The sequence below is a fragment of the Aotus nancymaae genome, unplaced genomic scaffold (assembly GCF_030222135.1).
Source record: "Aotus nancymaae isolate 86718 unplaced genomic scaffold, 86718_ANA_hifiasm-v0.15.2.pri h1tg000036l, whole genome shotgun sequence".
Taxonomy (NCBI): domain Eukaryota; kingdom Metazoa; phylum Chordata; class Mammalia; order Primates; family Aotidae; genus Aotus; species Aotus nancymaae.
Window position 1 is genome coordinate 56,988,728 of NW_026988450.1, and position 27,735 is coordinate 57,016,462.

The following is a 27,735-nucleotide window of genomic DNA, read 5'->3' on the forward strand; positions in this document are numbered from 1 at the left end:
GCTGCGTCAGCATCATCTAGAAGCTGAATTTCAGACCTTCCTCGTCCCACACCTCATGTATTGTAGAATCACAGGCTTCACTTCACTGGTGAATCCAAATCTGCTTTTGAACAAGATCCTCAGTTGATTCCTACACATTGCTATAAAGCATTCAGATCAAAGTTTTGAATTTAGCCCTTCTCCCTCAAAATAGCAGTTAAGGGCAACAGATAATCTGTATCCCAAAACCCTAAAATTACATGTGTTTTCCTACATACAGATGAAAAACCATTCAAATAAATCTTTCTATTAGAAAAGTCGAGTGATAACTGAAGTAGAAATTTCTTTTATAATATCAAACTGCAAATTGAAAATAGAGTGACAGTAAGAGAAATTCCAAAAGTGAAGACCCTACTCTTGGAATTCATTGATCCTTTTCAATCTATAGTATGGGAAACTACTAGTTAATTAATTAATCCTATTTGACCATAGTGTAGGAAACTACTAGTTCAAGAAGTATCACCCATAGTCGAGTATGGGATATATAATTAAAAAGACAGTCCAAGAAAGTTTAAGCTTTAGGAGTATACTACATGAAGAAGAATTAACTAAGATTAGGAAACATAAAAGTTAAGGTTTTCAAGTTTTCATTCATTGACATTTGTAATCCTCATGTTGGAATTTACCCTAAATTTACAACCCACACAGATCAGAGCCTATGGGTCTTGCCACATTGGATCAGGCTCCCAATTCTTCTAGTCCAGGATTCTGATGATGGCACCAAGGGATATGCTGTTGGAAAAATGGCTGTTCTTTGATACCATCCTCAAAGGTTAGGAGTGTACCCAACACATCCTAGTTCCCAGCAAGGACCTATCATGGATCTGCCATCTACAAATTTACTTAAATCATTTTTGAGGTTATTTGTATTTTCCACCCCTAATTCTTAATTGGCTCCATAAATTCAAGCTCATTGAGTAAGGTGAAATTTTCTAATCCCACTGCTCACCAAACCTTAGAATAAGGCAGTATTCTTACTATTGGTACTATTTATATCAACCACAATGTCAAAAGCAAGTGACCATATCTTCCTTACAGAGCTGTTTCTACATATATCCCTATTTTTTTTAATTTCTCCTCACAAGCAGTTACCTCCTTATCCTGTTTTAGAATCCTCTTTGTGTCTTCTCCAATTCCATTATATGTATTTTTAGGGGATTATCAGTCTAGTACAAGGAGGGGATATACCATTAATTTATTCAAAGATAAGAGAATGTTTCAAAATTCATTTCCTGATGAGTCAAGACTCAATCAATGCATAAAGAAAATGTGGTAGAGATACACCGTGGAATCCTATGCAGCCATAAAAAGAGAACAGGATCATATCCTTTGCAACAATATGAGTGGAGCTGCAGGTCATCATCCTAAGTGAAATAATGCAGGAACAGAAAACCAAATACCACATGATCTCAGTTACAACTGGGAGCTAAACATTGAGCACACACAGACACAAAGAAGGGGATAACAGACACAAGGGCCTACTTGAAGGGGGAGGGAGGGAGGAGGAAGAGGACTGAAAACTACCTACCAGTACTAGGCTTATTACCTGGGTGACAGAATGATCTGTACACCAAACCCCCATGACATGCAATTACTATATATAACAAACCTGCACAAGCACCCCTGAACCTAAAATAAAAGTTAAATAAACAAAAACAAAAACAAAAAAACTTCAATCAAAATCCTCAGGGATTCTATAACCTCTGATCAATACTAGTAACTTAAACTAGAAACTTAACTTCTCATTTATATATTGCTTTTTCTGTTTCTATTTTTGGTTGGTTTTTACACTCACCCTCATACTTTTCCACCACTGTTAATAAATTCATCTGCCTGTTTCTGTGCAGAAACCATTGTTAATAAAAGGTTTGCCCTACAATTTCTTCCCATTGGATTGAGCTTCTACCACTCAGGAGAGATTACTATTAGTAACCAAAAGTGAAACCTGCTGCATACTCTTTCAAGGTAGTAAATTGACTTAAGACTACAATGATCATTGATCTTTAAGATGTTCAACTTGCTGTATATTTCCTTTGTAGAAAAATACCCCACATTATACCTGTGATTCATAAGTTGGTTTGTTAGCCATAAAAGCAGGGGCATAATTACACCCTCCAATTCTATGGTGATAAAGTGCTTTTAGACATAAAGTTATATCACATTCTTGTGACATACATACATATTTTGATAATTTAATGTGGTTAATGGCTGGGTATAACTAGCCTTAGAGGGAAAAAAAAACCCATATCATTATTCTCCTGAGCAAGTTATGTAAATGTCAATAGTACTGTTATTTATCTCACATTCTAATGATATGTGTCACGCACACAAACACTAGTATGAGAAGTGTTACAAACCTTACCTTGAGAATTTTTGCTAACACCTGAACACATGTGGTATGATCACTTGAACCACGGCAAAGACTCTCTCCTTGAGCAAATGTAGTCAGGTTCCTCTAAGCCTTTTCTCTGGACTAGGCCTCAACTGTGACCCCTGTTCTTGTTGGGCCTACCTAGCAAGAATCCTGCTAAGTCAGTTTAGAGAGCATCCCCACCCTGGATGTCTGATCACTCTTGATAGCTGATCAAATGCCTCACCCCCAACCCTTGATACCTGATCTTAAGTCAGTTTAGCAAGAGTCCTCCTACCATTAATGTATCCTCTTAGTAATTTTCTATCCAAATATCCCCAGCCCCACTCCTTGTATATAAATCCCCACTTTTCCTTGTATATTTGAAATTGAGCCCAGTTCTATACTGAGGTATCTTTCCTCCTATTGCAATAATTCCTGGATAAAATCTGTTTTTAATCACTTTCATTACTGTCTGGCTCTGGTTCTCTTAGACTGCCACAAAGAAAAATAAGACACCAACTATTGGTACCTATAACTTTTGAAGGTGAGGGTGAGAGAATGCAGAGAAAGGAAAGATATTATTCCAGGCGACACAAGCTCCTAACTTACACCATCCACTTGGGTGCTGGAGAAGAATGGAGAGGAAATTAGGAGTTAGATGTAATAAATGCTAGAGGAGGGACCATCCTGAGGTTGAAATCTGGGAGAGAGAAAATGGCTACAGAAAATCTCTAGTAAGAATCCAGGACCATACAAAACAGTCAATTGTGAAGCAGAATAAAGACATTTTCTGGCATATAGGGTTTCAAAAATATATATCCCAGATATCCTTTCTTAGTAAGCTACTGAAGGATGTATGCTCCACAAAAATGGAATAAAAAAAAAAAAAAAAGAACAGGAAAAGATAGAATCCAGGCAACAGAGTAACCAACACAAGTTAGAGGCAGAAGGAATTCCCCAAGATCATACTATGGGAAATCCCAAGAGGACACCTGTGAAGTAGGCTATGAAACATCCAGTCTAGACTGCTGCAGACCAGTGATACTGAAAGGTATTTCTCCAAAAGGATAAAATAAGATAGTTAATATATTCTAACATACTAGAAAGGGATTTAGCAAACTGAAGAGCATTTAGAGTTGAATTTGAGAAGCATACACAGAGAAAAAGCCACCTCCAGAGAAAACAATAACTATGTAGGATAGGAAATGCAACAAATATTTAAAATATACATATACTATGTGACTCAGCTTTGGATAATGTTCGTTCGCAGGGTTGATATGGTTTAGATGTGTGTCTCCACCAAATCTCACATTGAAATGTGATCCCTCAGTTGTTGGAGGTGGGGCCTAATGGGCAGCACAGATTCTTCATGGCTTGGAGTTGTCCTGGTAATAGTAAGTTCTCACAAGACATGGTTGTTAAAAGCGTGTGGCACCTCTTCTGGACATTTTACCTCTACTCCCACCATGGTAAACTTCCACCATGAGTAAAAGCTTCCTAAGGCCTCCCCAAGAAGCTGAGTAGATGCCAGCACCATGCTTCCCATAAATCTTGCAAAACCACAAGCCAATTGACCCACCTTTTTAAAAAAATTAATTACCCAGTCTCAGATATTTCTTTAGAGCAGTGCAAGAATGGCCTAATACAATGGTTGTAAGAATATAAATGCCACCTATTCATGCCTAAAAAAATGACAATGTAACTCTACCAGGAGAATGGGGAAAAGAAGTGGGCTCTGGTGTAGTGAGGAAGGGAACCAGTTTAAGTAAGCTAAATACTTCTCTTCCATAGTAGCAATTTAGCACATAATGCCACAAATTAAAAAGCAGAGGAGCAATAAAAGCATGTTATGGAAAGATATAAACATAAATACCCAAAGGTTCTGAAAGTAGTCAAGCGGGGCTCAGGGAGTAACAAGAAGGCATTGGAATGGAACAGTTTTTCATTATAGGCCTGGTAAACCATGTACAATTTTGATAAAAACAAAATTTTAAAACAAAGGATATGCTTATTTCTTTTTAATATTAGTAATGAACGATTTGCCTATCTTGGGAAAATTTCAACCTTATGGAATGAAAGAAATTTCAAACTAAAGATTCAATTACATGGAACCTCCAAAAATCAAAGGGAGGGAAATATACAGCTGAATGTTAACAGTCTGTGGGCTGTCAGCACTTAACATTACAATCTTTAAATTCCTAGATTTGTTTTCCTAATTGCTACCAACGTAAAAGCCTTCCTAGAATTTGAAGTCTCAGTCTACAGAATGTTGCATCATTCAGCAATTGAGCAAACCTTAACTTATTTGATGTAGAAAAAGAAACACATTATTTAGTGTAATATTTTTATTTACTTAATGGCAGATAAAGTTATCCTCTCAATTCATTTTTATATTTTCTTGCTAAAAGGGGACTTCACTTAAATCTGGCAGAAAACAGTCAGAGTTAAGACAGACACACAGATTCAACTCATTCTAAGGTAAGCCCTTTTGGGGAGTCTCTTATTTTATCCAGGAAAAATAAGAAAGTTAATCCTAGTTATCATGACACATTCTTATATAAAGTATTGGTTTACAAGGGAAGAATGCCTATATTACACATGGCACTTGTAATAAATCCTTCTCACACTTTAGTATATTAACCAATATTTCCCAAACCTCCCTTAGGTCAACACAAGAGACCTCAAGCAGCCAACCAGCTTAACTGAGACCACATCAAGTAAAACCAGGCCACACACAAGTACTTTCCTACATAAGAGACAAAACAATACATGTATGATTTTAATAGTTTAAGCTATTCCAGCATTGGCTAAAATGTACATCTTTCCAGACTTAGCAAAAATACAGACATTATCCAGGCCTAAGGAGTTTCATATTCAGTAAGAATTAAATCTCTTTGTTCCTCTTTGCCAAATGTCTTAAATAGGAACAGAAAGGCAGGAGGCATATGACAGAAAATCCAGATAAATATTAAAAATAAATGCACGTATTACCAAATGCTAAGATTTTTTTCCCATAGAACACCCAGAGTTAAGAGTGCCAGTACTCCGAATTTCCTATCTTCATGGTCTTTTAGTGCATCTGGCCTTTATATTTAATGATTCATATTTTAAGAAAACAGACTTCATGCCAACCTAAGAACTACATATACATTATTACATAGATGTGTGATAGTTTTAAAACCTGACTCGTAGCACTGTATTTATGTTAGCCAATACAACATAGATCATTCTAAAGATAAACACTAAAAAGATATATATAGAAGTAAACTTGGTAGAAGATTATTTTATTTCTGATCCTTGAATCACAAAGACTCAAATATATCCAAGTTTAATAAAATGAATTCTACTCAAAACTCTGAATTATACAACACTGATTCTTATTAAAAAAAAAAAAAAAAAACAGCCTGGCCAACATGGGGAAACTCCATCTCTACTAAAAATACAAAAATTATCCGGGTGTGGTGGTGCATGTCTGTAATTCCAGCTACTCAGGAGGCTGAAGCACAAGAATTGCTTGAACTCGGGAGGTGGAGGTGGCAGCAAGCAGAAATCACGCCACTGCATTCCAGCCTGGGTGACAGACCAAGCCTCCAACTCAAAAATGATAATAATAACAATAATTAAGGTAAATAAAATTAAAATTAAACATATGACCCATAAAACTCTTTCCCATTTATATGTTTATCTCATCTTCTGCAAAGCTGACCCATGCTCCAAGGTAGGCATGCTGCTTTGAGGGCTTCTCTCAGCCTTTCAGTTGGAGCCAATTCTCAGTCACATGTTTACACACTGCTTTTAAACTTTCCTTTAATGATTTCTTAAAAAAAACTTTGCCCTCAAATCAAGCTGGGTGAGAAAGACCACAATTGCCTCCTTTTTTTCCCCCCTTTTTTATATACCTGTGTGACAAGAACACCAGTCAGTCTTAGAAAGTGCCCAAGCACCTGCTGATTGAGTGCTTTTTAAAGAAATAATAGTGGCATTTTTCTGGCAAGGACAGTAGTCCCTTATGGGTATATGATGGTTTTCTCCAAACATTCTTTAAACGGATAGACTTTGTGCTTTTGTTTAGTGCTACTAGCAGTAGTAAGACTAGCAGGTAACTTGGCATCAGACACTCCTAGTGGCTGCTCTTCCTTCAGGATTCGCATTTTCTTCAGGGCAGCAACACGCCTGACAGAAGAAAACTGCTTTCTCATACCCTCTGGCAGTTAGAAGGCATTTGTTGCACAGTACTCTAAACAGGAATATGGTGTATGACAGATGCCAATTGATCTATTTTTTCATAAAAGTTAAAAATAAAAAATAAAACAGTAGCTCTTCCAAAAGCCCTCTCCAGGAGACTCCTGCTACCTCTAAGGGAACAGAAAACCTTACATCCATCCCAGAGTCTCATCCCTCACCACAGTCAGTCAGCAACTCTTACCAATCTGCATTCTCCAAAGCATCTTTCACCCTGTTCTCGCTTCTGCATTTTCATCACATTTCTCACGCCAAAACTTGGGCACCTCTACCAGTGTACACGCTTTCATGCTCCCAACTCTTACATCCATCTAATTCATTCTTCACTAAACTGTCACCGGGATTTCTTTTAAGAAATTAAATAAAATCCTAGCACTTCTGCTGTTTAAAAATCCACTGTGGTCTCTACTACCTAAAGAACAAAGTCTAGTCTCAAGTCTGAGCTATGTCTCATCTTGCACATAATAGCAGCCTCGAATTCAGGTTTGTTTCTGCTCATAACCATCCATGCCTAAAATATCTTTACCTGCAATGTTATTGCGTTAGTTTTTTAATTCATAAGTCAAGACTCATTTGAAGCTCTATTTCATACATTCATTTATTCATTTATAAAATTTATGATTACTAGGTCCTACACACTAGGAACACAATAATCAGTATAAAAATGGTATAAAATTCCCTAACCTAAAAAAGAACACACGATCTTCTCCAGGAAGCCTTCCCTGATACTCTAATCACTTTTAAAGGCAAAAAGCCACTACAATATCACTTTGAGGCAACCTGGAGTCTTCTATTTCTATACTTGTTACATTATAAAATTACCCATCTATACGTATGTCTTCCCTAGTAGACAGTAAGCTCCCCCAAAACAGGTATCACCTCCTACACATTTTGATGTGCCCAGAGTCCACTTCAGTACTTGGCGTCAAGTATAGATATTTGCAAGTTTTAACACATACTTTTACCTGGCTCCTTAGAAAATAAAATAAGGTTCCTGATCTCTAGGAACATGCAGTCTAATTTAACAAGATACTTATGCAGAATATTCCCAATTTAGTGCAACAGTAATAAATTTAAAAATCCCTAAGGCTTAGTATCAACCATTTTGAACAATCTTATGTTATATAAATCATTGACTTGAAGAGCAAATCAACTGTACTTCTCTGCCAAACAAACTATTAACTAATTTACTGAGACAATTTGACTCACTGGAATATGAACTTTTTCCTCAAAACCTTTCCCCTTTTGCTACCCTGAGCCCCCACTGCTCAGATGGGTATCAGTGACTTAAGTAGAATGAGCACATTCTATAAATGAAAGCAAGTAGGAATTTATCACAGTTCTTCCTGCATATTTAAGGCCCATTCCTTTTCAGTTTAGGCATCAATGTAAATTGAACTCAAAACCTCTCCTCCTGGCAACACAGGTGGGCAAAGTCTAATTCCAAACAGCTTGGGGAACATGGGGATTAGAGAGATGTGCTAACATTCTCCCATGTGCTAGAGGGGAAAAGGGGGCATATCTTCCACCTAAAAGGTGAGGACTTAGCCCTTTCCTTGGTGGCCTTAATGGTCTCATTGCCAATGGGATAAGAAAGAAAAGATGATGCTGTAAGTGGGAGTTGAATAATGAGAATACATGGACACAGGGAGGGAAACATCACACACCGGGGCCTGTCTAGGGGTGGGGGAAAGGGGAGGGATAGCATTAGGAGAAATACCTAATGCATGTGGGGCTTACAACTTAGATGACGGGTTGATGGGTACAGCAAACCACCATGGCACATGTATGCCTATGCAACAAACCTGCATGTTCTGCACATGTTCTTAATGGAAGGAAGGAAGGGAGGGAGGGAGGGAGGGAGGGAGGGAGGGAGGGAGGGAGGTGGCTTCATCACCTTTATCATTAAAAAGAACCCTGTTAGAGAGGAATTGTCATCCATGATGACTTCCTTAGGCCTTAGCAGACCATTAACAAAACTCCCACCACATCTTCTAGCTGACACACAGCTGGCAATACTGAGACTTTATCCCTCAGATACATGCTTTAAGTGGTCACCTCCCCACCATGCTACAGAAGTCCTGTCAAGACTATAATCCCCAATCCCATACACCCTGCAGTCAAACAGCCACTCTCCATCTTTAGTACCTTCTAGAGGCGGTCCCCATCTCATATGGTCTCCTTTCTCTTTTTAAAATAGCACAGAGAGAGAGCAACAGTTAAATTGTCTAAGTTGATTTCCAACAACAGACGGAATGGAATGGCTATTCTCCCCTTTCTAATAGTAGCACCAAAATGTAGGAGTAATTTTCTTTAAGTTGTCACCCTTGCCTCTGGAGAAGAAAAACATTTCCTCTTAATCCCCAAGTCCCCAAACACATATGAGAGTTTATATGTGTGTGTAGGTATAAACACAGAGAAAATGCCAGAAGTTCGGTGGATATGTGAATCTGTTTGAGTAATCATTTCACTGTATTTATATATCAAAACATGCTGAACATCTTAAATATGAACAATAAGTTTAAGAAAATAATGGTAGCTGCATCTGGAGAGGGAAATAAAGGGGACATGAGAGAGATGGTTTATATTCCCCTGCCCCACACACCTGAGGATATATTTATGTATTACAAGTGTAACTAAAATGAGAATGAAGAGAGAGGGAGGGATGGAGGGAGATTCATTGATTGATTTGTTATAATAAAATGATTCAATCAAGTTTTCAAATTAAACTCCTTTAGTATTCATACTACTATTAATTTACTGTTCAGAAATACTTAGAACAATTTCTCTTCATAGTTATCAAAGGGAATAAAATTATATCACTTTAATCAAATTCAGGAAATTCCACATTGAGAAAAAAGTCCCAGTATTTAAGCATCCCTGAGGAGCAAGCCGCGTTACCCCCAGAACCCATTCAAAAATGAAGCTTAGAAAGGCACCAGCTTCTGGTTAAAGTCAATCCACCCAGAAACAACAGAGTCTTTGTCAAGGAAACCCGAGTTCAAGTGCATGAGGATCAGATAAAACACAACACATGGCATCTGAACTAAAATGATATGCTTTGATTTTTGATTCAGAGTTAAGAAACCAGCAGAATGCGAACACACGAGAGAGGATGTAAAAATAAAATTAAGATTGGCTTCCTCTTAGGTAGTGAGAGTTGAATAGAAAAGTGGGGTTACTGAAGGTGTTGCAGAGCAGCCCTATAAATATCTTTATTTGTAAATCCGTAATCTATATGGCTCTATTCAATAGGACACTCTGTTATGCCCACAGGTAACAGATATTGGACAAACAAGTGTTTTAAAAATACACTGTCTCTAAAGCTACTGATAATAAAAGAGCAACTATTAATTTGGAGAAGTAGATGGCCATGCTTGCATTTTTTAAGGCCTGTGTCCTGTTTGGGGAGGAGGAAGTGGTGGATGGAAGGAGTTATGCAGAGTTATATCTCAATACAGCTATAAAACCAGTTACCCAAATTCTTTTAGAACCTCTCGTTAGAAACCACTCAGATTACCTAAGATAATAAAAAAGCCAGGAAGCATAAGGGCTCTTTTGACCACACATTAAACATGAATTAAATTACTAAAATTTCATGGTGTGTTGTCCAAATATGGTGTGTCTCAGTATTTAAAAGTAGGGGAACTTTACAATTTTATTCCAAAGGTATTCAAAAGAAATAAAAGAAGTTACTTCCAAAGAAATAAAAGCAGGTTGACATATACATAACTCCAATTCTCTCCAAGGATGACAAAAAAATTGAATTGAGTTGCTTCGATGAAATTAAAATGTTAACCTGAAAATACACTTTGTACAAAGTTATTCTTTGCAGTCTGTGACTGCAAACTACTGGAAGCAACCTAAATGCCCATACACAGGACAGTAATTAAATACGTTGTGGTACATCCATGCAGCACAGTACACTGCAGCCAAAGCCATTAAAAAATAATGAGGAAAATCTACAAACTGTTATGGAGTTATTTCCAACATATACTGTTATGCAAAAAAAGCTCAGTGCAAATGAGTGTCTAATGTATGTTACCTTTGATATCAGAACAAAAGGGAAATAAAATATACACATCTATTAATTTGTGTAAAAAGATATCTACGATGAATAAATGAAAAAGAAAAGAGATTGGTTACCTATAGCCAGCAGGTGGAAACCAAGTGAGAGACAGGCAAATGTGAACAGGGTAGAAGGGATGGGGTATGGAAAGTACACACACCTCTTTCTATTGTTTTGACCTTCAGAATCATGTTAATATTTGACATACTCAACAAATAATAGACATAACAAGTATAGGCTGGGCATGGTGGCTCAAACCTGTAATCCCAGCATTTTGGGAGGCCAAGGTGGGTAGATTGCTTGAGTTCAGAAGTTTGAGATCACCAGCCTGTGTGACATGGCAAAACACTATCTCTACTCAAAAACACAAAAATTAGCTAGGTGTGGTGGCACACACCTGTAGTTCCTACTACTCAGGAGGCTGAGGTGGGAGGATTGCTTGAGCCTAGGAGGCAGAGGTTGCAGTGAGCCGAGATCATGCCACTGTACTTAAGTATGGGCAACAAGAAAGACCCTGTCTCAATAAAGCAAGGATAGGGAAGAAGCAACTCAAAATGGAATAAATTTATAAGTGTATATATGTATAAATGTATACACACACACACGTGTGTGCAAACATATATATACACACTTATACTTCTAGCTTTGTTTGCTGAGAAGGCATAGAAATAATAACACCCCAATAGCAAGCAGCATATCCAGCATCCAGATTTTGTTTTCTAAATGCCATTCTCAACTAAAAGGAGCTCCTTAGAGAAATGCTTATTCCAAGGCTAGGTCAGGGAAAGTAAAAATCCACCTAAGAAATATTGTGCCAGAGAGAACAGAATTGTTCAAAGAATGATGGAACCTGTCAAACAGACAAGTTTAAAGGAGGTCCCAGTGTTCCATGCCCATACTGGGACAATGTGAGCAACAGAATAAATGACAGTAAGAGATTATAATCCATGGAATAAAATAAACCATGAATCTATACTGTTATAAAGAAATAAGGACAAGGGAAAGCTCCGATTTTTATTCTTTGAGACATATCTTGCTTTGTCCTTCAGACTGGAGTACAGTGGCATGATCACAGCTCATTGCAGCCTCAACCTCTGGGACTCAAGCAATCCTCCCACCTCAGCCTCCCAAGTAGCTGGGATTACAGATGCACCCCACCACATTTGGCTAATTTTTTATTATTTGGTAGAAAGAAAGAGGGTCTTACTATGTTGTCCAGGCTGATCTCAAACTCCTAGACTCAAGCAATCTTCCCACTTCAGCCTCTCAAGGTGGTGAAGTTATGGGTGTCAGCCACCACACCTGGCCAAAAATCTCTTCCTTGCAGAATTCCAGTTAATGAATATAAATTTAATGAGAAATCAGAAGATCATCACTGGCAATAATTACAGTAATAATTATTTCAGATACCAGCTAAAACCATTGAGTAACAAGATTCAGTGAGAAACAAGGTTTTCTATCATATCAAAGTATCTCCCACAAGATACTTATTCCACAGGGAAATCTAGTAACTTTACCAACAAGAAACCTTAACATAGTGATCAAAGTTATTATCACTAGAATGTGCTTCCTGCTATGAGGCACTGAAAAGAACACAATAGCACGATTGTTGTATCGCAGGCAAAAACACAGAACTTCAATCAAATCATGAATAAACAGCAGACAAATCCAAGTTGAGGAATACGTACACAGTAACTGGCCAGTATTCTTCCAATGTCAAGATCATAAAAGACAAAGAATGGCTGAAGAATTGGTCCAAATGAAAGAGGAATAAAGTATGACCACTAAATGTAATCTATGATCTTGAATTAGATCTAAAACAATTTTTTTCTTTAACTAAAAAAAAAAAAAAAAAAAAAAAAAAAAAAACATTAGAAGTGCAATTGGCAAAATTTGAATGTTATCTATACTAGATATCAGTATTGTACCCCTGCTAGTTTCTTTAATAAATTTATTGTGGTTATAAATAAGGTAGTTTTTGTTTTTAGGAAATGTGCACTGATATTGAGAATCATGTCTCCAACTTATAAAATTTCAGAAAAATAGAGAACAGATAATATAGCAAGTATAAAGTGTGACAAAATACTAACAAGGCTGGGCGTGGTAGCTCACACCTTTAATCCCAGCCGAGGTGGGCAGATCACTTGAGATAAGGAGTTTGAGACCAGCCTGGCCAACACAGGGAATCCCTCTCTCTACTAAAAATACAAATATTAACAGGGCATGGTGGGGAGTGCCTGTAGTCCCAGCTACTTGGGAGGCTGAGGTAGGAGAATTGCATGAACCCAGGAGGCAGAGATTACAGTGAGCCAAGATCTTGCCACTGCAGTCCTGGAAGACAGAGCGAGACTCCATCTCAAAAAAAAAAAAAAAAAAAAAACAAAAAACTAACAATTAAGGAATCTGGACAAAGGATAAAGGGTATGCAAGAATTATGTGTATAATTTAACTTCTCTATAAAGTCTGAAGTTATTTCAAAGTAAAAAAAGTAAACAATATAGTCAATCCAAGTTTAGGCAGAAAAAGCAATAACTAACCAATCCATTTCAAAATAATTGACAGAACTTCCTATAAGAATCTATAGCAATATGAAGTAGTTTTGTGAAACTGTTCCTGGTTTTTTCAAATCATCAGATTTCTACATGACTTCTATATTACATAAAACATCCGATTACCTCATAAGTTCAACTTCTGGTATTTCCTAAATAATAAAGCTCATCCTTAAGACATACATGCTCAAACATACCACATTTTCCTCTTGGGATTCTCAATAGATATATTTATCCAACTGATTAACTCATTAACAAGTAGTTATTGAATGAAAGACATTGTCTAGATGATTAAACTGATAACATCTACATCTGGTTCATTCTGTTTATTAGTTCAGTGCCAATAACAAGCCACCGTACAAGCTTTACCCAATGGGCTTTGCAAAATAAAGCATCTATCTGGTACAATGACCAGATTCAGGTAAAACATGCAATAATGATACTGAAAACAATCCTTAAGTAAAAATTTGAAGAATCTTGCCAGAAATGCATTCTTGGTTACCAAGGCATTTTTATTTGGGAAAATACAAGAGCAAAGTATTTATATTTTTTTAAAAAATAAGTTCAATTATATAATTATTCATTCCAAGCCCAACAGTATCCATTAGAATGAACATGTCAGGATAGTTTTGGGGATTGAATTCTAAATAACTCTGTCAGAGCCTGATGGGACAATAAAAAGGGATTAATGACAATTATTTTCATCCTTCTCAAAAAGAAAATATGTCTTAATATTATTTCTCACCCCTAATATGTTCTCCTCTGGTTTTATATTAAATAGTCCCCAAGCTTCTTCCTACACATTTCCATACTCTAAGAGTCAATGTAACCTTCATACCTTTCAAAAACCTTCAGTGGTTCCCAAAGTCTATGAACAGCCTTTGTCCTCTCACCTTTCATTCCCAGCCCAGTGATTCATCTCAGGAAGCAACCATATCAAAAAGTCCAGGGTGTGGTATCTTTCACCAGCCCTACATGAAGCCATTCTACATATTCTACCACTCAACAAATGGAGTCCCAAGTTCTTAGGCTGACACTCAAAAGACCAACCATCTGGTTCACCCAGGACTGGGGGCTTCCCAGGATGCGAGATCTTCACTAATGAAACCCAGAGTCTTAGGCAAATCAGGACATTTGGTCACCTTAACTCTGACCTAGCAACTGACCTTCTTGATCCCCCCAAACTGTTTCTGACACTCCCCTTCTCTGACTTACCCCACTCACCTTACATATATAAGTGAAGATTGTTCAAGAATGTGTCCAAATGCTACCTTCTCTGTCAAATGCTTCCTTTTCTCCAATCCTCGAGGTAATTTCTCTTCACTGTAAATCCCAAAGCAACTTAGTCATTCTCTCCCTTTTGTTGCTTGCTCTATACCGCACAGGAGGATGCAGGACACTTACTCCCCACTCCTGATCTTTCCTTAATGGGGGATGGACATCTGTTCACATATTATTCACATGTTCCTCCCTCTCACTAATGTTTCCAAAGGAGCAGAGTTCTCTGTGTGGGAAATTTGGAACAAGGAACTGTGCATGGTAGACCAGCAGCTCTCTCCATCCTTTCTTCTTTGCAATCTGCTTACCATTTCTGAAGTGTTACAGAAGCTGGCCTCGACGTGGAGTCCTGTGGTCATCTATACTGTCTGTGCCTAGCCAGACCAGCCTGTCTCATCTGTTGTAGCACGTTGTCTATTACTAACTTTACAGGTAAGAGAAGTGTTCATTTGTCATCTGGAAATCATGATGCCTTGTCAACCTTCCTAACTTGGGCAAGTAAGAGGAATGCTGTTCACAGACTACCTTTCCCTGTAAACTACAGGAAGTTATAAACTTGTCCTGTATCACTCTCATAGCACATTGTACAATGCCTTGCAGGTAGCCAACACTTATAACTGAGTGAACAAATATAAATATCTTACTGATTTTTTAATCATGACATGGTGAAGTCAGTTCAAATTCTAGTGCTGGTACTTACTAGAGCAGGACAAACTTGGGTAACCCTTAACATGAGTTGTGGGGTTTGTTTGTTTTTTGCCTAAAAAGGAAATTCTCTGCAACAGGGATTAGCAAACTACAATCAACCAGCCAAATCTGGCCCACCACATGTTTTTAAGTAAAATGTTGTTATCTGAATACAGCCGTACTTATTCCTTTACATATTGTTTGTGTCTGCTTTTGCACTACAATAACAGAATTGAGGAGTTGATCTAGCACAGAGATCATAGATCTTGAAAGCCTAAAATATTTCCTCTCTGGCCCTTTACAAAGTTATTCAACCCCCTTTTAAGGATTGTGGCAAGGATAATGGATAGAGGCTGTTTATTGCTAGCACCTACCACATAAGTGGCTGTTATCGATTTAAATATCATAGCAAAATGCAAATTAATATTTTTGAAAGTAAATTCCTGTGAGCATACAAAATCAACAGCTAAGACATGCTCTACTCATATATTCCACACCTAGAAGAGTTAAGGGGAAAAAAACCTACAAAAATCAATTTAATTTGCTACAAGTTTGGAGGCTCAGGAAGCATCACCTACCACAAAGCTCTTTCACTGCAAAGAATCTGCAAGACAACATTTATCACAGCATTCCCAAGAAGAACAATGATGACTCAAAGGAAATAAAAGATGCACCAAACATTTTTTCCACTAACAGGAGTCCTAAAATAGAATTTGAGCAACAAGAATATTTACATATTTAATATCCTTTAGCGGATGAGAAACAGAGGGTACCGACAGGAGCTATTACAGCTTGAAATGAGTTGTGAAAACTATTAAGTCTGACTGAGACATTGCAATAATTCATCCTTCAATTAACTTTTACTCTTATAACATTGTATTAAGTGCCTGCAGTCAAAGACAAAGATAGTCCCTGTCCTTGTAAAGTTCAGAATCTAGTGAGGAACATAAGCAGGTATTTAAAAACGGTTATCTAAATTCTAACAGCCAGAGTTCAAACATTTTTTTTAATAGCAGAAATGACCCTCTCCCTTTGTCTCAGCTCCATGTTAATTTTGTTTGGCACCTGGGTTGTAGGGAGAAGTTCTGAAAGTAGGGTCCTGGGATAGATTTAAAAAAAAAAAAAGCTAAGTATACGATGTTAGCCAGGCCCTCTGGATTAGATTTCAGTTCCAATCTAGGAGGGTGGGAAATTGCAGCTGGATGAGCTGGTTGAGGACACACTCTGCCGGAAAAATCCAAGCAGCATTCATTCATGTGACCAAACTACAGTTTCAAGTTTGGGAGGGTGCCAATGTCTCTGACTCAATCTGGAAGCCAGGATGGCCCTGGCATTAGCAACTTGGGACATTTCAGAAGCTAGACTCTGGTGTTGCCTGTCTGGTATCTGTAATATATAAGCGGTGGCCATGATGGGGCTCCCCCAAATGACTTCATGGGCCACAGACATTGACTAGTGAGTACCCAAGCAAGGGAGGAAAGCCACGATGGCTGCCATGTGGTGACTGCACGTGATGCCCAGAAATTACTAGGGAAATTGACTAGAGGTAGAACCTACACAGTCCTTTAATCATTCATCTGCTGGCTTAAGTATGCCTTACTCACTTAGGATTCCTATGAAAATAAAACCAATATGATATGGTAAGTGCTATGATAAAGGTGTATCCAAGCATCATTGAGAAATCACAAGATCTGGGGCGGAGGGAGGGACTCTTAATCCAGCCAGTTGAAGAAAATCAGAACTCTAAGAAAGCCCAATTAAAACTCATAAGAAAATCCATTCTTTTTTATGAAATTGTTTCCTTTCTTACATTTCTGTTAACTACTGAGTTTGCTTCCCTCAGAAGGTATAGTATTACAATGGGATACATTTTTCAAGCATATTTCACATTTACTGAAATCACTGAAGGCTATCCAAGGTCCCTGAAAAAAATTGCAAATATTTTGCCACTGACGATTATATCACTAGGGTAATATTTTTTTAAGGATCAAGATGACTGTTATATACAACCAGGGAGAGAAAGTGTCTCCCATTGATCGATTTTGTTCAGGCTCAATCAATTCCATTGTTAAATTATTCTTGTGTCTCACGAGATATGCATCTAAGTTACACTTCTAAACTGGAACAAGCATAACTTGAACCAGTTTATTTATAAGTCATGGTGTTATAGGCTTGAACCTACTACCAGATTAATCGTCCTTCAAATAGTGGCTATAAAAAGGGTACTTAAGAGATCCCAAAGATCTTGCATCACTGATGGATCACCATTACACAGTGCAGAAAACGTGACTCAGGAAGTTGTAAGAGTAAACAGATGGAGTCCATTATAAGTTTTCCTTTCTTGTGGTGTAACTAAATGGCCTTATTATGCTACCAACTTTAAAAAAATTGTAATGTTTATTACCAATCATTAAAAATACTATACATCCCATGCACTTTGAAAAACTCACAAAGTAGACTGTCAATTCATCTTCTTAAAGACTAAGGCTTTACGTTTGCAAAAACTCCTTCAAGATAAGATAAATGTACGTATTAAGTATCATCTGGGTGAGATTACATAAAAAACAAAATGGTAAAAGACCATAACTTCATACACTGAAGATTTAATATCAACCACTAATGAAAAGATTAAAAACAATATTTCCTTATACAGGGAATGTTAAAGTTTGAAGTTTTGGTTAGTTAACTTTGTTTCCATTTTTTTGTTTCTCTAAGTGAAGGAAAAAAAAAGTGACCTTGAACAGGAGATGCATCAGTTTGCAGAGGTTATTTGCAATCTTTTGGATATAGTGACTAGCTTTCTCTATTTCTAGCACAAGTGGAAAATAAGAGGAATAGAATAGGATGGATGCTCCACACCTTACCTGTAACACAATTGTCCCACCAGCTACAATGGTGGCTTAGATTGGCAGAGAACAGTAGGGGGTAGAGGGGAAGGAAGTTTGTCAGCCAATACATCATCACACAGCTTGTACAGGTTGTAGCCATAGCGACAGCTATGGCTGGACCACAGGAATATAGACCAAATACAAGTCTGACCCTATCCTGCCTCTTAAATTCAATAACTTCAGTATAACATCTTGCACACTTGTCCTACTGTAAAGTTAAGATTTTTTACAAAGAAAAATAATAGGATAGGAAAACTAGAAAAGGAAAGCAAAGATGAAAGGAAGTTTCATGGAAAACATCTATTGAGTCTGCCAAATTTAGAAATCACTATACGTAATTATGAACATTTAATAACACACACAGTTCCCAGATTGTCTATCTGAGGATCCATTCATTCATCTTTGTTCTCACTAAATGATGAACTCCTTGAGAGCAAACATTCTTACATTTTTATCTCTGTCACCTTAATATGGTTTCTGGTACATTAATGTAGTCATATAAATGAATAAATGGCTTTACTTATTTTCCAAATCAATAATTCCTGTTTCTACTCTGTGTCCTAGCCACATACCCTAGATACACATTGAATGTTTCCCCTTGTCTTTTATTTCAAAATTAAGATATTAGAATAAATAAAAATTGACCTCTTTCTACCAATCTGTTGTCTCTTTTCAGAAGCATAATAAGCAGGGTTTTTTTTCTTCTTTTTCCTTTTTTTAAGGGGCAGGCCTCACTCTGTCACCCAGGCTGAAGTACAGTGGTATCATAATAGGTCACTGCAGCCTCAAACTCCTGGGCTCAAGCAATCCTCCGGCCTCAGACTCCTTAGTGGCTAGAACTACAGGTGTGTACCACCATGCCTCGCTAATTCTTAAAATTTTTTTGTAGATACAGGGTCTCACTATGTTACCCAAGCTGGTCTAAAACTCCTGGCCTCAAGTAATTCACCCAGCTCAGCCTCCTGAAATATTGAGATTACAGTTGTGAGCCACTGCACCCAACCTAGCATTTCTTATTGTGTAAGAAAAGATTTCTTTCTTTTTTCATCTCCAAGGTCTAGTATGTTATCAATTTGAGCTGACATTTCTAAACCTTTCCAGCATCTCATCTTGGTGCCCAATGCCATGATGCCAGTCTAACTGCTAATTAACTTGTGCCTGGATCACTGTAAGACTATCTAGGTGGCCTCTGAGATTCTATCCTCCTCCCTCTAAGCCACTAATCTTCCCCATACCCTGTGTTCATCATCTCTGGAAGACAGGCATGCCTCAGAGGCAGGTGCCATGTCTTTTTCGAGTCAGAGTGTCCTCTCTCATATTTGCAATAAAAATCTTCAATTAGCCCAAAGACTGAGGTACCACATGGCATCAATTTATTTTCAAAAGTAGACCTCTTTGGAGTCACTGAATTATCTTTTTTAAGCATAGCTTTACAAATCTTTATGATGACAAAAGAACTGAGAGCTTACTTTTTATTAAGAGGCAGCTCTTGCTATGGAGTTTTTATAATTTACTTGCATACTGTGCTTTCCAGACTCTTTTCAATGTCTTGGAAAGGAGGCTGGGCATGCTTGGTGCTGGTGGCAATGTGTGGAAAGAAAGGCATGGGGAGCAGAAAAATGCAACACCAAGTTGTACATTCTTTATGCAATTCCATTATATCTGAAAGTTAGAAACTACAACCCACTGGCAACACCCTTCGCTGAGTCACTGTATTCTTTGTGTGCATTTTTCTCAGAGCAATCAAAACAGTAATTGCAGAACTAACTTTAGAACATGAAATCATGGCATCTGCGCTGACATGGAATGCAATGTGAAAAGTAATCTCTCATTAAACCAGAAACTGTGGTTTACATTGTTTAAAAAGTGCATCGGATCGCTCATTCTCAGGGGATAGATCATAGTGCTCCTTAAGGACAGAAAATTGAAAGAAAGTATTAGTTCCTTCCACAAAATACTTAAGAAATCCCATGAGGTTCTGGGGTTTTTTTCCCTTCCTTACTTGTTTTAATTACATAAGGGATAAAGTGTTCTTTAAATATGTCTTTAAAATGTCCTTTTCCCCACCTAGGATTCTGATTCAAATAAACTATTTTAAATCACACACACACACACACACACACACACACACACACCCCTTTGAAATAGTCTGAGAAATTTGGTTGTGGTGGGTATTCAGTGACACTGAGGAATTACTGTTAATTTTGATAGTAAGTGTTATAATGGCATTGTGGCTGTAAAAGAACATTTTATACATAAAGAAAGAAGTATGTTAGGATAAAGTACATGATATCAGAGATATGCTTTAAAATGCTTTACCAGAGACAAAAGGGAGAGGACAGATGAAGCATATACAGAAAAACATTTTAAAACGTTGAATCTGAATGATGGGTGTAGGAGGAATCTCCTATTTGTGGTTTGACTGAAATATTTCATAATAAAATTCTCAATTCCTCTCTTGTCCCTTCTATTTAAGACTCAGAATAACAATTACAGCGGCCCAGCCAAGAAGGTGTGGGTCCACAGTAGCATCAAAATAGGAGATTTTCCTGTACCCTGGTTGTGGTCAGAGCTATGTGATAATCAAATTGTGAAATGGCCAGTCTGTAAAGTACACTAAATGTCAAGAAAAGATGGGTGTGCATGCACAGAACACTTGATCTTGTGACAACCTATGACCAATTGCACTGCTACACAGAAGCTAAGCTTTATTATCTTCATGTTTTCAGTAATATTACAACTGCTTTTCCTATTGTTTCGCTTTCCATTCCATCATAACACATAAATGTTTTACATTAACTAATAAAATTGATTGAACGTTCTCTCCAGGGAAATACATCTCCCAAGTTTTGACCTTTGCTTCTTAGTAGGAAGAGGAAAAAAAGAGCTGAGGAACAAAGAGATTGAATTCTTTTCCAAGAAAACAACATAATGGAGACAAAAGACCAAATGATTACCTGAGTATCTAGAGGTAGCAACAGAGCTTTAGAATCCTTTTCTGAATTATACTATTATCTTCAAATTACTATCTCTGATAGCTCCTTCTTAGTATAAGTAAGCCACCAGGTAAGAAATGTCAAAGATTTGGTGATACTTCCTTCTGAGCGTCAACTCTTTTTCTGGGTTTTCTGTGTTTAGTTTCACCTTTGGGTATGAATTATTAATAGTAACATAGACACAATTAGTAGTTTCCACATCGATAGCACAAGTTGATAATGAATGTTGATTCCTCATCAGTTCTTAAACTTTTGATTCCTATACATAGAATCTGAGCTTGCCCCAGAGTTTCAGTTTCCCTGGATTAGGAACTGGGCTCTCAAGTCACCAAATGCTCTTTGGGTTATTCCCACCATTTTCAGCTCTGCAACCATCAAGTCTATCTATATGCTGGCTAATAAAAACATTTTTCATAATTTTGGTAACTATGTTACAAAGGTAGAGACCCAGAGGCATCTTGCGAATCTAGGCTTATTGTCCACCAAGTACTAGACAGCAACTTTTCAGTTTGTTCTAAAATCTAAAGTATTTTTTTGAAAATTTGGTAGCATTAGCAATGGGCATTTCCTTCATGCCAGGTAAACCAACACAGGTGATTGCTATCTTCAGGGATATTAGTAAAGCAAATAAAACCCAAAACCTAAAAGGTACCCCCACTTCAGGCTGACTCTCATTAGGAATGCAGCCGGTGACTTTAAATGAAACCAATGCTTATTTACCATTCCAAAAATCCTAGATTGCTTAAGAATTATGCTAAATCTATTCCACCTGTGTGCTATAAATGGACCGGCAAAGCCTAGATAACAGCACATCTGTTTATAACATGGTTCAATGAAAATATTCTAACTTCTATAGCAAAAGATCCTCTCTGCCCCCTCTGCAAAACTCTGACTATCTTTCAAGTTTCTGCACCTATGACAACCATTCCTGTCAAGACCTTAACTGTCATTCAAGACCTTAACTGTCAAGACCTTAACTTCCTGTGCCCTAGGAAGCCTGTGGCACATCTTAGATACCTGTGTGATACCTGTGTCCATGGTGCTTTTCAATGTTAGGCTATAGCTATTCACTTACTCATTTGTCCCACAAGTTTGAGCATTCCCAAAACAAAGATCACGTGTTACAAACATATCTCATTTTCTTGCATTTCACTATATTGCGCTTCACAGATATTGCAGGATTCTTGTTGGGGTGAAGTGGGAGGAAGGTTGTTGTTGTTTTACATATTAAAGGTTTCCGGCAACCTTATGTCAAGTCTATTGGCACCATTCCTCCAACAACATGGGCTCACTTCTTCTGTTACATTTTGGTAATGCTTGCAACATTTAAAATTTTTCATTATTATTAATCTGTTATGGTGATCTGTGATCAGTGATCTTTGATGTTCCTATTGTGAATGTTTTGGGGCACCACAAACTGCACCCATGTAAGATGGCAAACTTGTTCAATAAATGTTTTGTGTTCTGACTGCTCCACTAACTGTGGCCATCTCTCTCCCTCTCTCCTCAGGCCTCCCTATACCCTTTGGTACAACATTGAAATTTAGCTAGTTAATAACCCTACAGTGGCCTCTAAGTAGTCAAGAGGAGGAGTTGTATGTCTCTCACTTTAAATGAAAAACTAGAAGTGCTTAAGCTTAGTGAGGAGGGTGTGTGGAAAGCCGAGATAGGTCAAAAGCTAGGCTTCTTGTGCCAAATAGCCAATTTGTGAATGCCAAGGAAAAGTTCTTGAAGGGTATTAAAAGTACTATTCTGCTGAAAACACAAATAACTGAAACAGCCTTATTGTTGATGTGGAGAAAGTTTTAGAAGTCTGGATAGTAAAGCATCCAGAACATTCCTTTAAGCCAAAGCCTAATCCAGAGCAAGACCCTAACTCTCTTTAATTCTATAAAGACAGAGAGGTGAGGAAGCTGCAGAAGATGAATTTGAAGCTAGCAGAGGTTGATTCATGAGGTTTAAGAAGCCATCTCCATAACATAACAGTGCAAAGTAAAACAGCAAGTGTTGATGTAGAAGCTACAGCAAGTTATCTAGCAGACTTAACGAAGAAATGATGAAGGTAGCTAAACTAAAATACAGATTTTTAATGTAGATAAAATAGCCTTCTACTGGAAGAAGGTGCCACCCAGGACTTTCATAGCTAGATAGAAGTGAATGTCTAAATTCAAAGAACAGGCTGACTCTCTTGTTAGGGGCTAATGCAGCTGGTGATTTGAAGTTGAAGCCAATGCTCATTTACCACTTTGAAAATCTTATGGCCCTTAAAAGTCATGCTAACTCTACTCTGCTTGTGCTCTATAAATGGAAAAACAAAGCCTCCATGACAGCACATCTGTTTACAGCATGGTTTACTGAAGGTTTTAAGCCCACTGTTGACCTAATACTCATTGACAATGCTCCTGGGTCAACCAAAAGCTCTAATGGAGATGTACAAGGAGATTCATGTTTTCATGCCTGCTAACACAACATCCATTCTGTAGCCGATGGATCAAGGAGTAATTTCAACTTTAAAGTCTTATAATTTAAGAAATATTTCATAAGACTATAGCTGCCATAGATAGGGATTCCTCTGATGGATCTGGGCAAAGTAAATTGAAAACCTCCAGGAAAGGATTCACCATTCTAGATACCATTTAAGAACATTTGTGATCCATGGCAGAAGGCCAAAATATCAACATTGTCAGGAGTTAAGAAGTAGAATCCATTCCTCATGTATAACATCAGGGGTTGAAAACTTCAATGGAGGGAGTAACTGCAGACATGGTAGAAATGGCAAGAGAACTGGGTTAAGAAGTAAAGCCTGAAGATGTGACTGAATTGCTACAATTTCATAAAACTTGAATGAATAAGGAGATGCTTCTTAGGGATAAGTAACGAAAGTAGTTTTTTGAGACTGAATCTACTCCTGGTGAGAACGCTATAAACATCAGGGAAACAATAACAGATGATTTAGAATGTTATATAAACTTAGTTGATTAGTTAAAGCAGTGGCCAGGTTTGACAGGATTGACTCCAATTCTAAAACAAGTGCTACTATGGATAAAACATTATCAAACAGCATCACAATGCTACAAAGAAACTTTTCATGAAAGGAAGAGTACAAAAATGTGGCAAACTTCATTGTTATCTTCTTTTAAAAAATTGCCACTACCACCCCAACCTTCAGCAACCACCACCCTGATCACTCTGCGGCTATCAAAGCAAGACCTTCTAGTAGCAAACAGATGATAATTCGGTGAAGGCTCAGATGACTGTTAGTGGGTTCTTTTTAGCAATAAAGTACTTTTTAATTAAAGAATGTACATTGTTTATTTAGACATAACACTATTGCCCACTTAATAGATTATAGCATAGTGTAAACATATGCACTAAGAAACCAAAAATTTGTGTGACTCACTTTATTGTGGTGGTCTGAAACACAACCCACATTATCTCTGAATTATGCCTGTATTTATTTTATCAACACCTAGGAAGTTATTTGATACATGTTTTGCTAAGTGTCTAGTAGACATCACAAATTAGTATCCACATTTTTGAACAGCTTAAATAATTAAGTCAATAGATCAGTCTTCTAGCGTATATGACAACAAAACAAACACAGGCTAGATTCAATCATTTTTCCTGATATTTTCATTTATTCTCTTTTACTATGCTCTGTATTTTTCAAGTGATTCTCATCCTCATATATTAAAACCACAACACTTTAATAATCTGGAAAGCTAATTCGGAATTACAAGTTCTAATACCACCTCCTTTTACTTGCAGCAATTCCTCACTACTTAATAGCAATATGAATTACCAGTAATTGAGAATATACTACATGCCATATTGTTAATATGCTTGTTTTATAAGTATTAAGTCATTTAATATTCATAACCATCTTACGAGATTCTATTATTTCAATCATACAGGGTGAAAAATGAAGCACAGAGCGTTTCATATCTTACCCAATGTCACCCAGCTACTAAGTAGTAAAGCCAGGAATCAAACCCAGGCAATCTGGCTTTAGTGCTTAGAATAAAAGAATGCTTAAAGTGTATTTTCATAAATATACATATGAATAAAAAAGGGAAAACAATGTTTGAAAAGTGGTTTATCTTAAGGTACCTTTCAAAATGGAAAACAGAGCCTCAGAAAGAAGAGGCCTGAGCTCATCCATCCAGCCTCTGCTCTGGGCTGGCCTCGACTCTGTCTCCTCCCATCAACCTTAGGAGCATCCTAGTGAAAACTGAGCTATCAAGTACATGTATCCATTGTTATAGACCAGATGCTTGTATCCCCCAGAGTTCACATTCTTAAGACCTAACCCCCAATGTGATGGTATCTGGACGTAGACCTTTGGTAGGTAATTAGGTCATGAAGGTAGATCTCTCATGAATGGGATTAGTGCCCTTAGAAGAAGAGGCCAGAGAGTTAAGTTAGTGGTCTTTCTGCTATGTGAGGATACAACAAGAAGTTGGCAGTCTACAAACCAAAATATCTCTCACCAGAGCCTGACCATGCTGGCACCCATTTTGGACTCCTGTGCCTCCAGAACTGTAAGAAATAAGTTTCTGCTGCTGGCAAGCCACCTAGTCTATGGTACTTTTTATAGTAGCCTGAGTAAAAATATCCTTTCTCACTGTCAAGTAATAATTAGTATAATCAAGGGGTTAATCAAGAAAAATAATACTAAACACCCATTTCTAGAAGGCCCTGAGAAATAGGAAAATAGATAAGACTGAAGTCCTCGAAAAGCACCCAACCAGAAGGTTGTATAAACAGGCATTAAAATAGCTACATTAACAGACAGTGTGTTATAAATATTGAAAATCCCTATTTTAATCCATGAACTTCTCCACTGAAGGCATCTAGACTGGGTCTTACAGGCTAGACTTCCAAAAGCAAAAGGGAGGTGAGGAGAAGGAAAGACATTTTATACAAGAAAAAACCCATGTACACAAAAGGTACGGGGGAAGAAAACCCAAGGCAGGCTTCGGAACAGTAAGTGCTGCAGTTCAGCCAATGCCCAAAGTAAATCAATCCCCAGTGGTCTCAGAAAAAAGTTGGGTCCAGACTAGGTAGAATACAAAATATGACCCTGAGAATGAGAATTATCTTCCATGCACTGAAAAGATCCAAAACTTGAGCAAGAGGACAACATGACCAAAGAGTAACCAGATGATGACTAATGTGGTTTGAGGTGTAAAACTAATGGAGGAAGGGGGCAGATGAATACAGAGGAAAATTAGTTATGAGCCTTTTGCAATAATCATGGCTAAAATACCGATCTGGGCTGGTGTGTTGATAAGGTGAAATTTGGAACAAGATGGATTTGATTCCTCATGAACCAAAACCTAGCAGGTGTTGGTAATAGATGAATTGTGGAGGTCTAAAACAGAATATCTGAAGATGTTAAATTTCCAACCTGGAGAAAAGAACTGAAATATCACTTAAATCAACAGCAAAGTCCAATGTCAAGCAAGACAGTAATTTGGAGACATGGGTTTTTACATTTGTTTAGTTTTGGCTGGGGCAGGGTATACAGAAAAATCATTGTAGGACAAGTTGGCCAAGTACATTGAACTTTCCAGCATCAAATGAAAGTGTGGGGCTAGTTTACAGAGAGATTTGAAAGTTAACAATGTAGGAGGAAAGCCCTGAAATGTGAACAAAAATCAGGTTTCTTCCCCTCACAACATTTTAGAAAGAGTTAAAAAAAAAAGTGGCAAAAAAGGAAGAGGCTTATGAGGATAATAACTTTTCCTTATGAGGATAATAACTTTTCCCCCACAAATAACTGAACAAAGAAAAGAACGGTAAGAGCAAATATGCTGCATTTTAAGGACTGTAGAATCAAAGGATATTTTTATTTAATGTATGACATTAAGAATGTCTAAAATTATTTGAAAACAAAAAGGCAGATGGTGCTGATGATGATGAGTGATGGAAGATACACATGGAAGAGATCATATTCGAGAACAAAGTTTAGAAGAGAAGACGGTACCAAGAGGACAAGCAAAATCAACAGGCCCCACCTTCATCTGATAGGAAGAAAAAATAAATTTAGAATTGATGAATAAAGCAGCTTTTAAGAAGACAGTGGGGTATATCAACAGGAAAATACAAGTGTGGTGGGAAAGAGAGAAAACATCAGTGAGCTCTCAGTGAACACCTTTAATCTTAATAGTAAATTAATAAGGGTTGTTATCAGAGTGATAAGAGATACCACAGAATAAAGACTGAGACTGCAGAAAACCATTTGGAAGAGTCACTATTGAGGAAATGCAATTAAGAGTCCAAAACCAATGATGGAAAAAGAGGCTCCAATGAGTAAATTCCACCTGAAACAAGAAGCACACTAAACCTCCCTAGGCATCAAGGGGTTGGCATCAAAGGGGAAGGGAGTAGGGTAATAAAGATGGCAGCCTGGAAGATGCCCATGGGTCCAGTTAGAATCCTGGGCCTACCAATATCTGATGGTGTTAAAAAAAATAGTAAAAATACTAAATAATGAATGAAATGTAAGGATCTGTAGTTACGACAAGGCCAAAGAACAAGTGCATCTAAGTGATGGAAAGGAACAGTTAAGCAATGTAAATTTTATTCGAGAGGAGAAGCACATTTGAGAAGAGGGTGAAGGGTCTCAAGG

The 27,735-nt window shown here is 37.5% G+C and overlaps 1 protein-coding gene across 5 annotated transcripts in view; it reads right to left on the reverse strand.

Annotated features, from left to right (window-relative positions):
- The window catches only part of RSPO2 (R-spondin 2), a 268,198-nt gene that overhangs the window by 114,735 nt on the left and 125,728 nt on the right, over positions 1–27,735 (reverse strand). The window contains exon 1 of one of the 5 annotated variants that reach the window (XM_021671331.2): positions 14,477–14,599. The exons of 3 other annotated variants lie outside the window; for them this stretch is intronic. Coding sequence is in view for 1 of the 2 variants with exons in the window: in XM_012443316.3 (XP_012298739.2) it covers positions 6,819–6,828 (10 nt within the window). In the remaining variant the exon portion in view is untranslated. Of the gene's footprint in view, positions 1–6,818; positions 6,839–14,476; positions 14,600–27,735 lie in introns of those variants that run through there. One more of the 5 variants, XM_012443316.3, reaches the window with a different exon arrangement.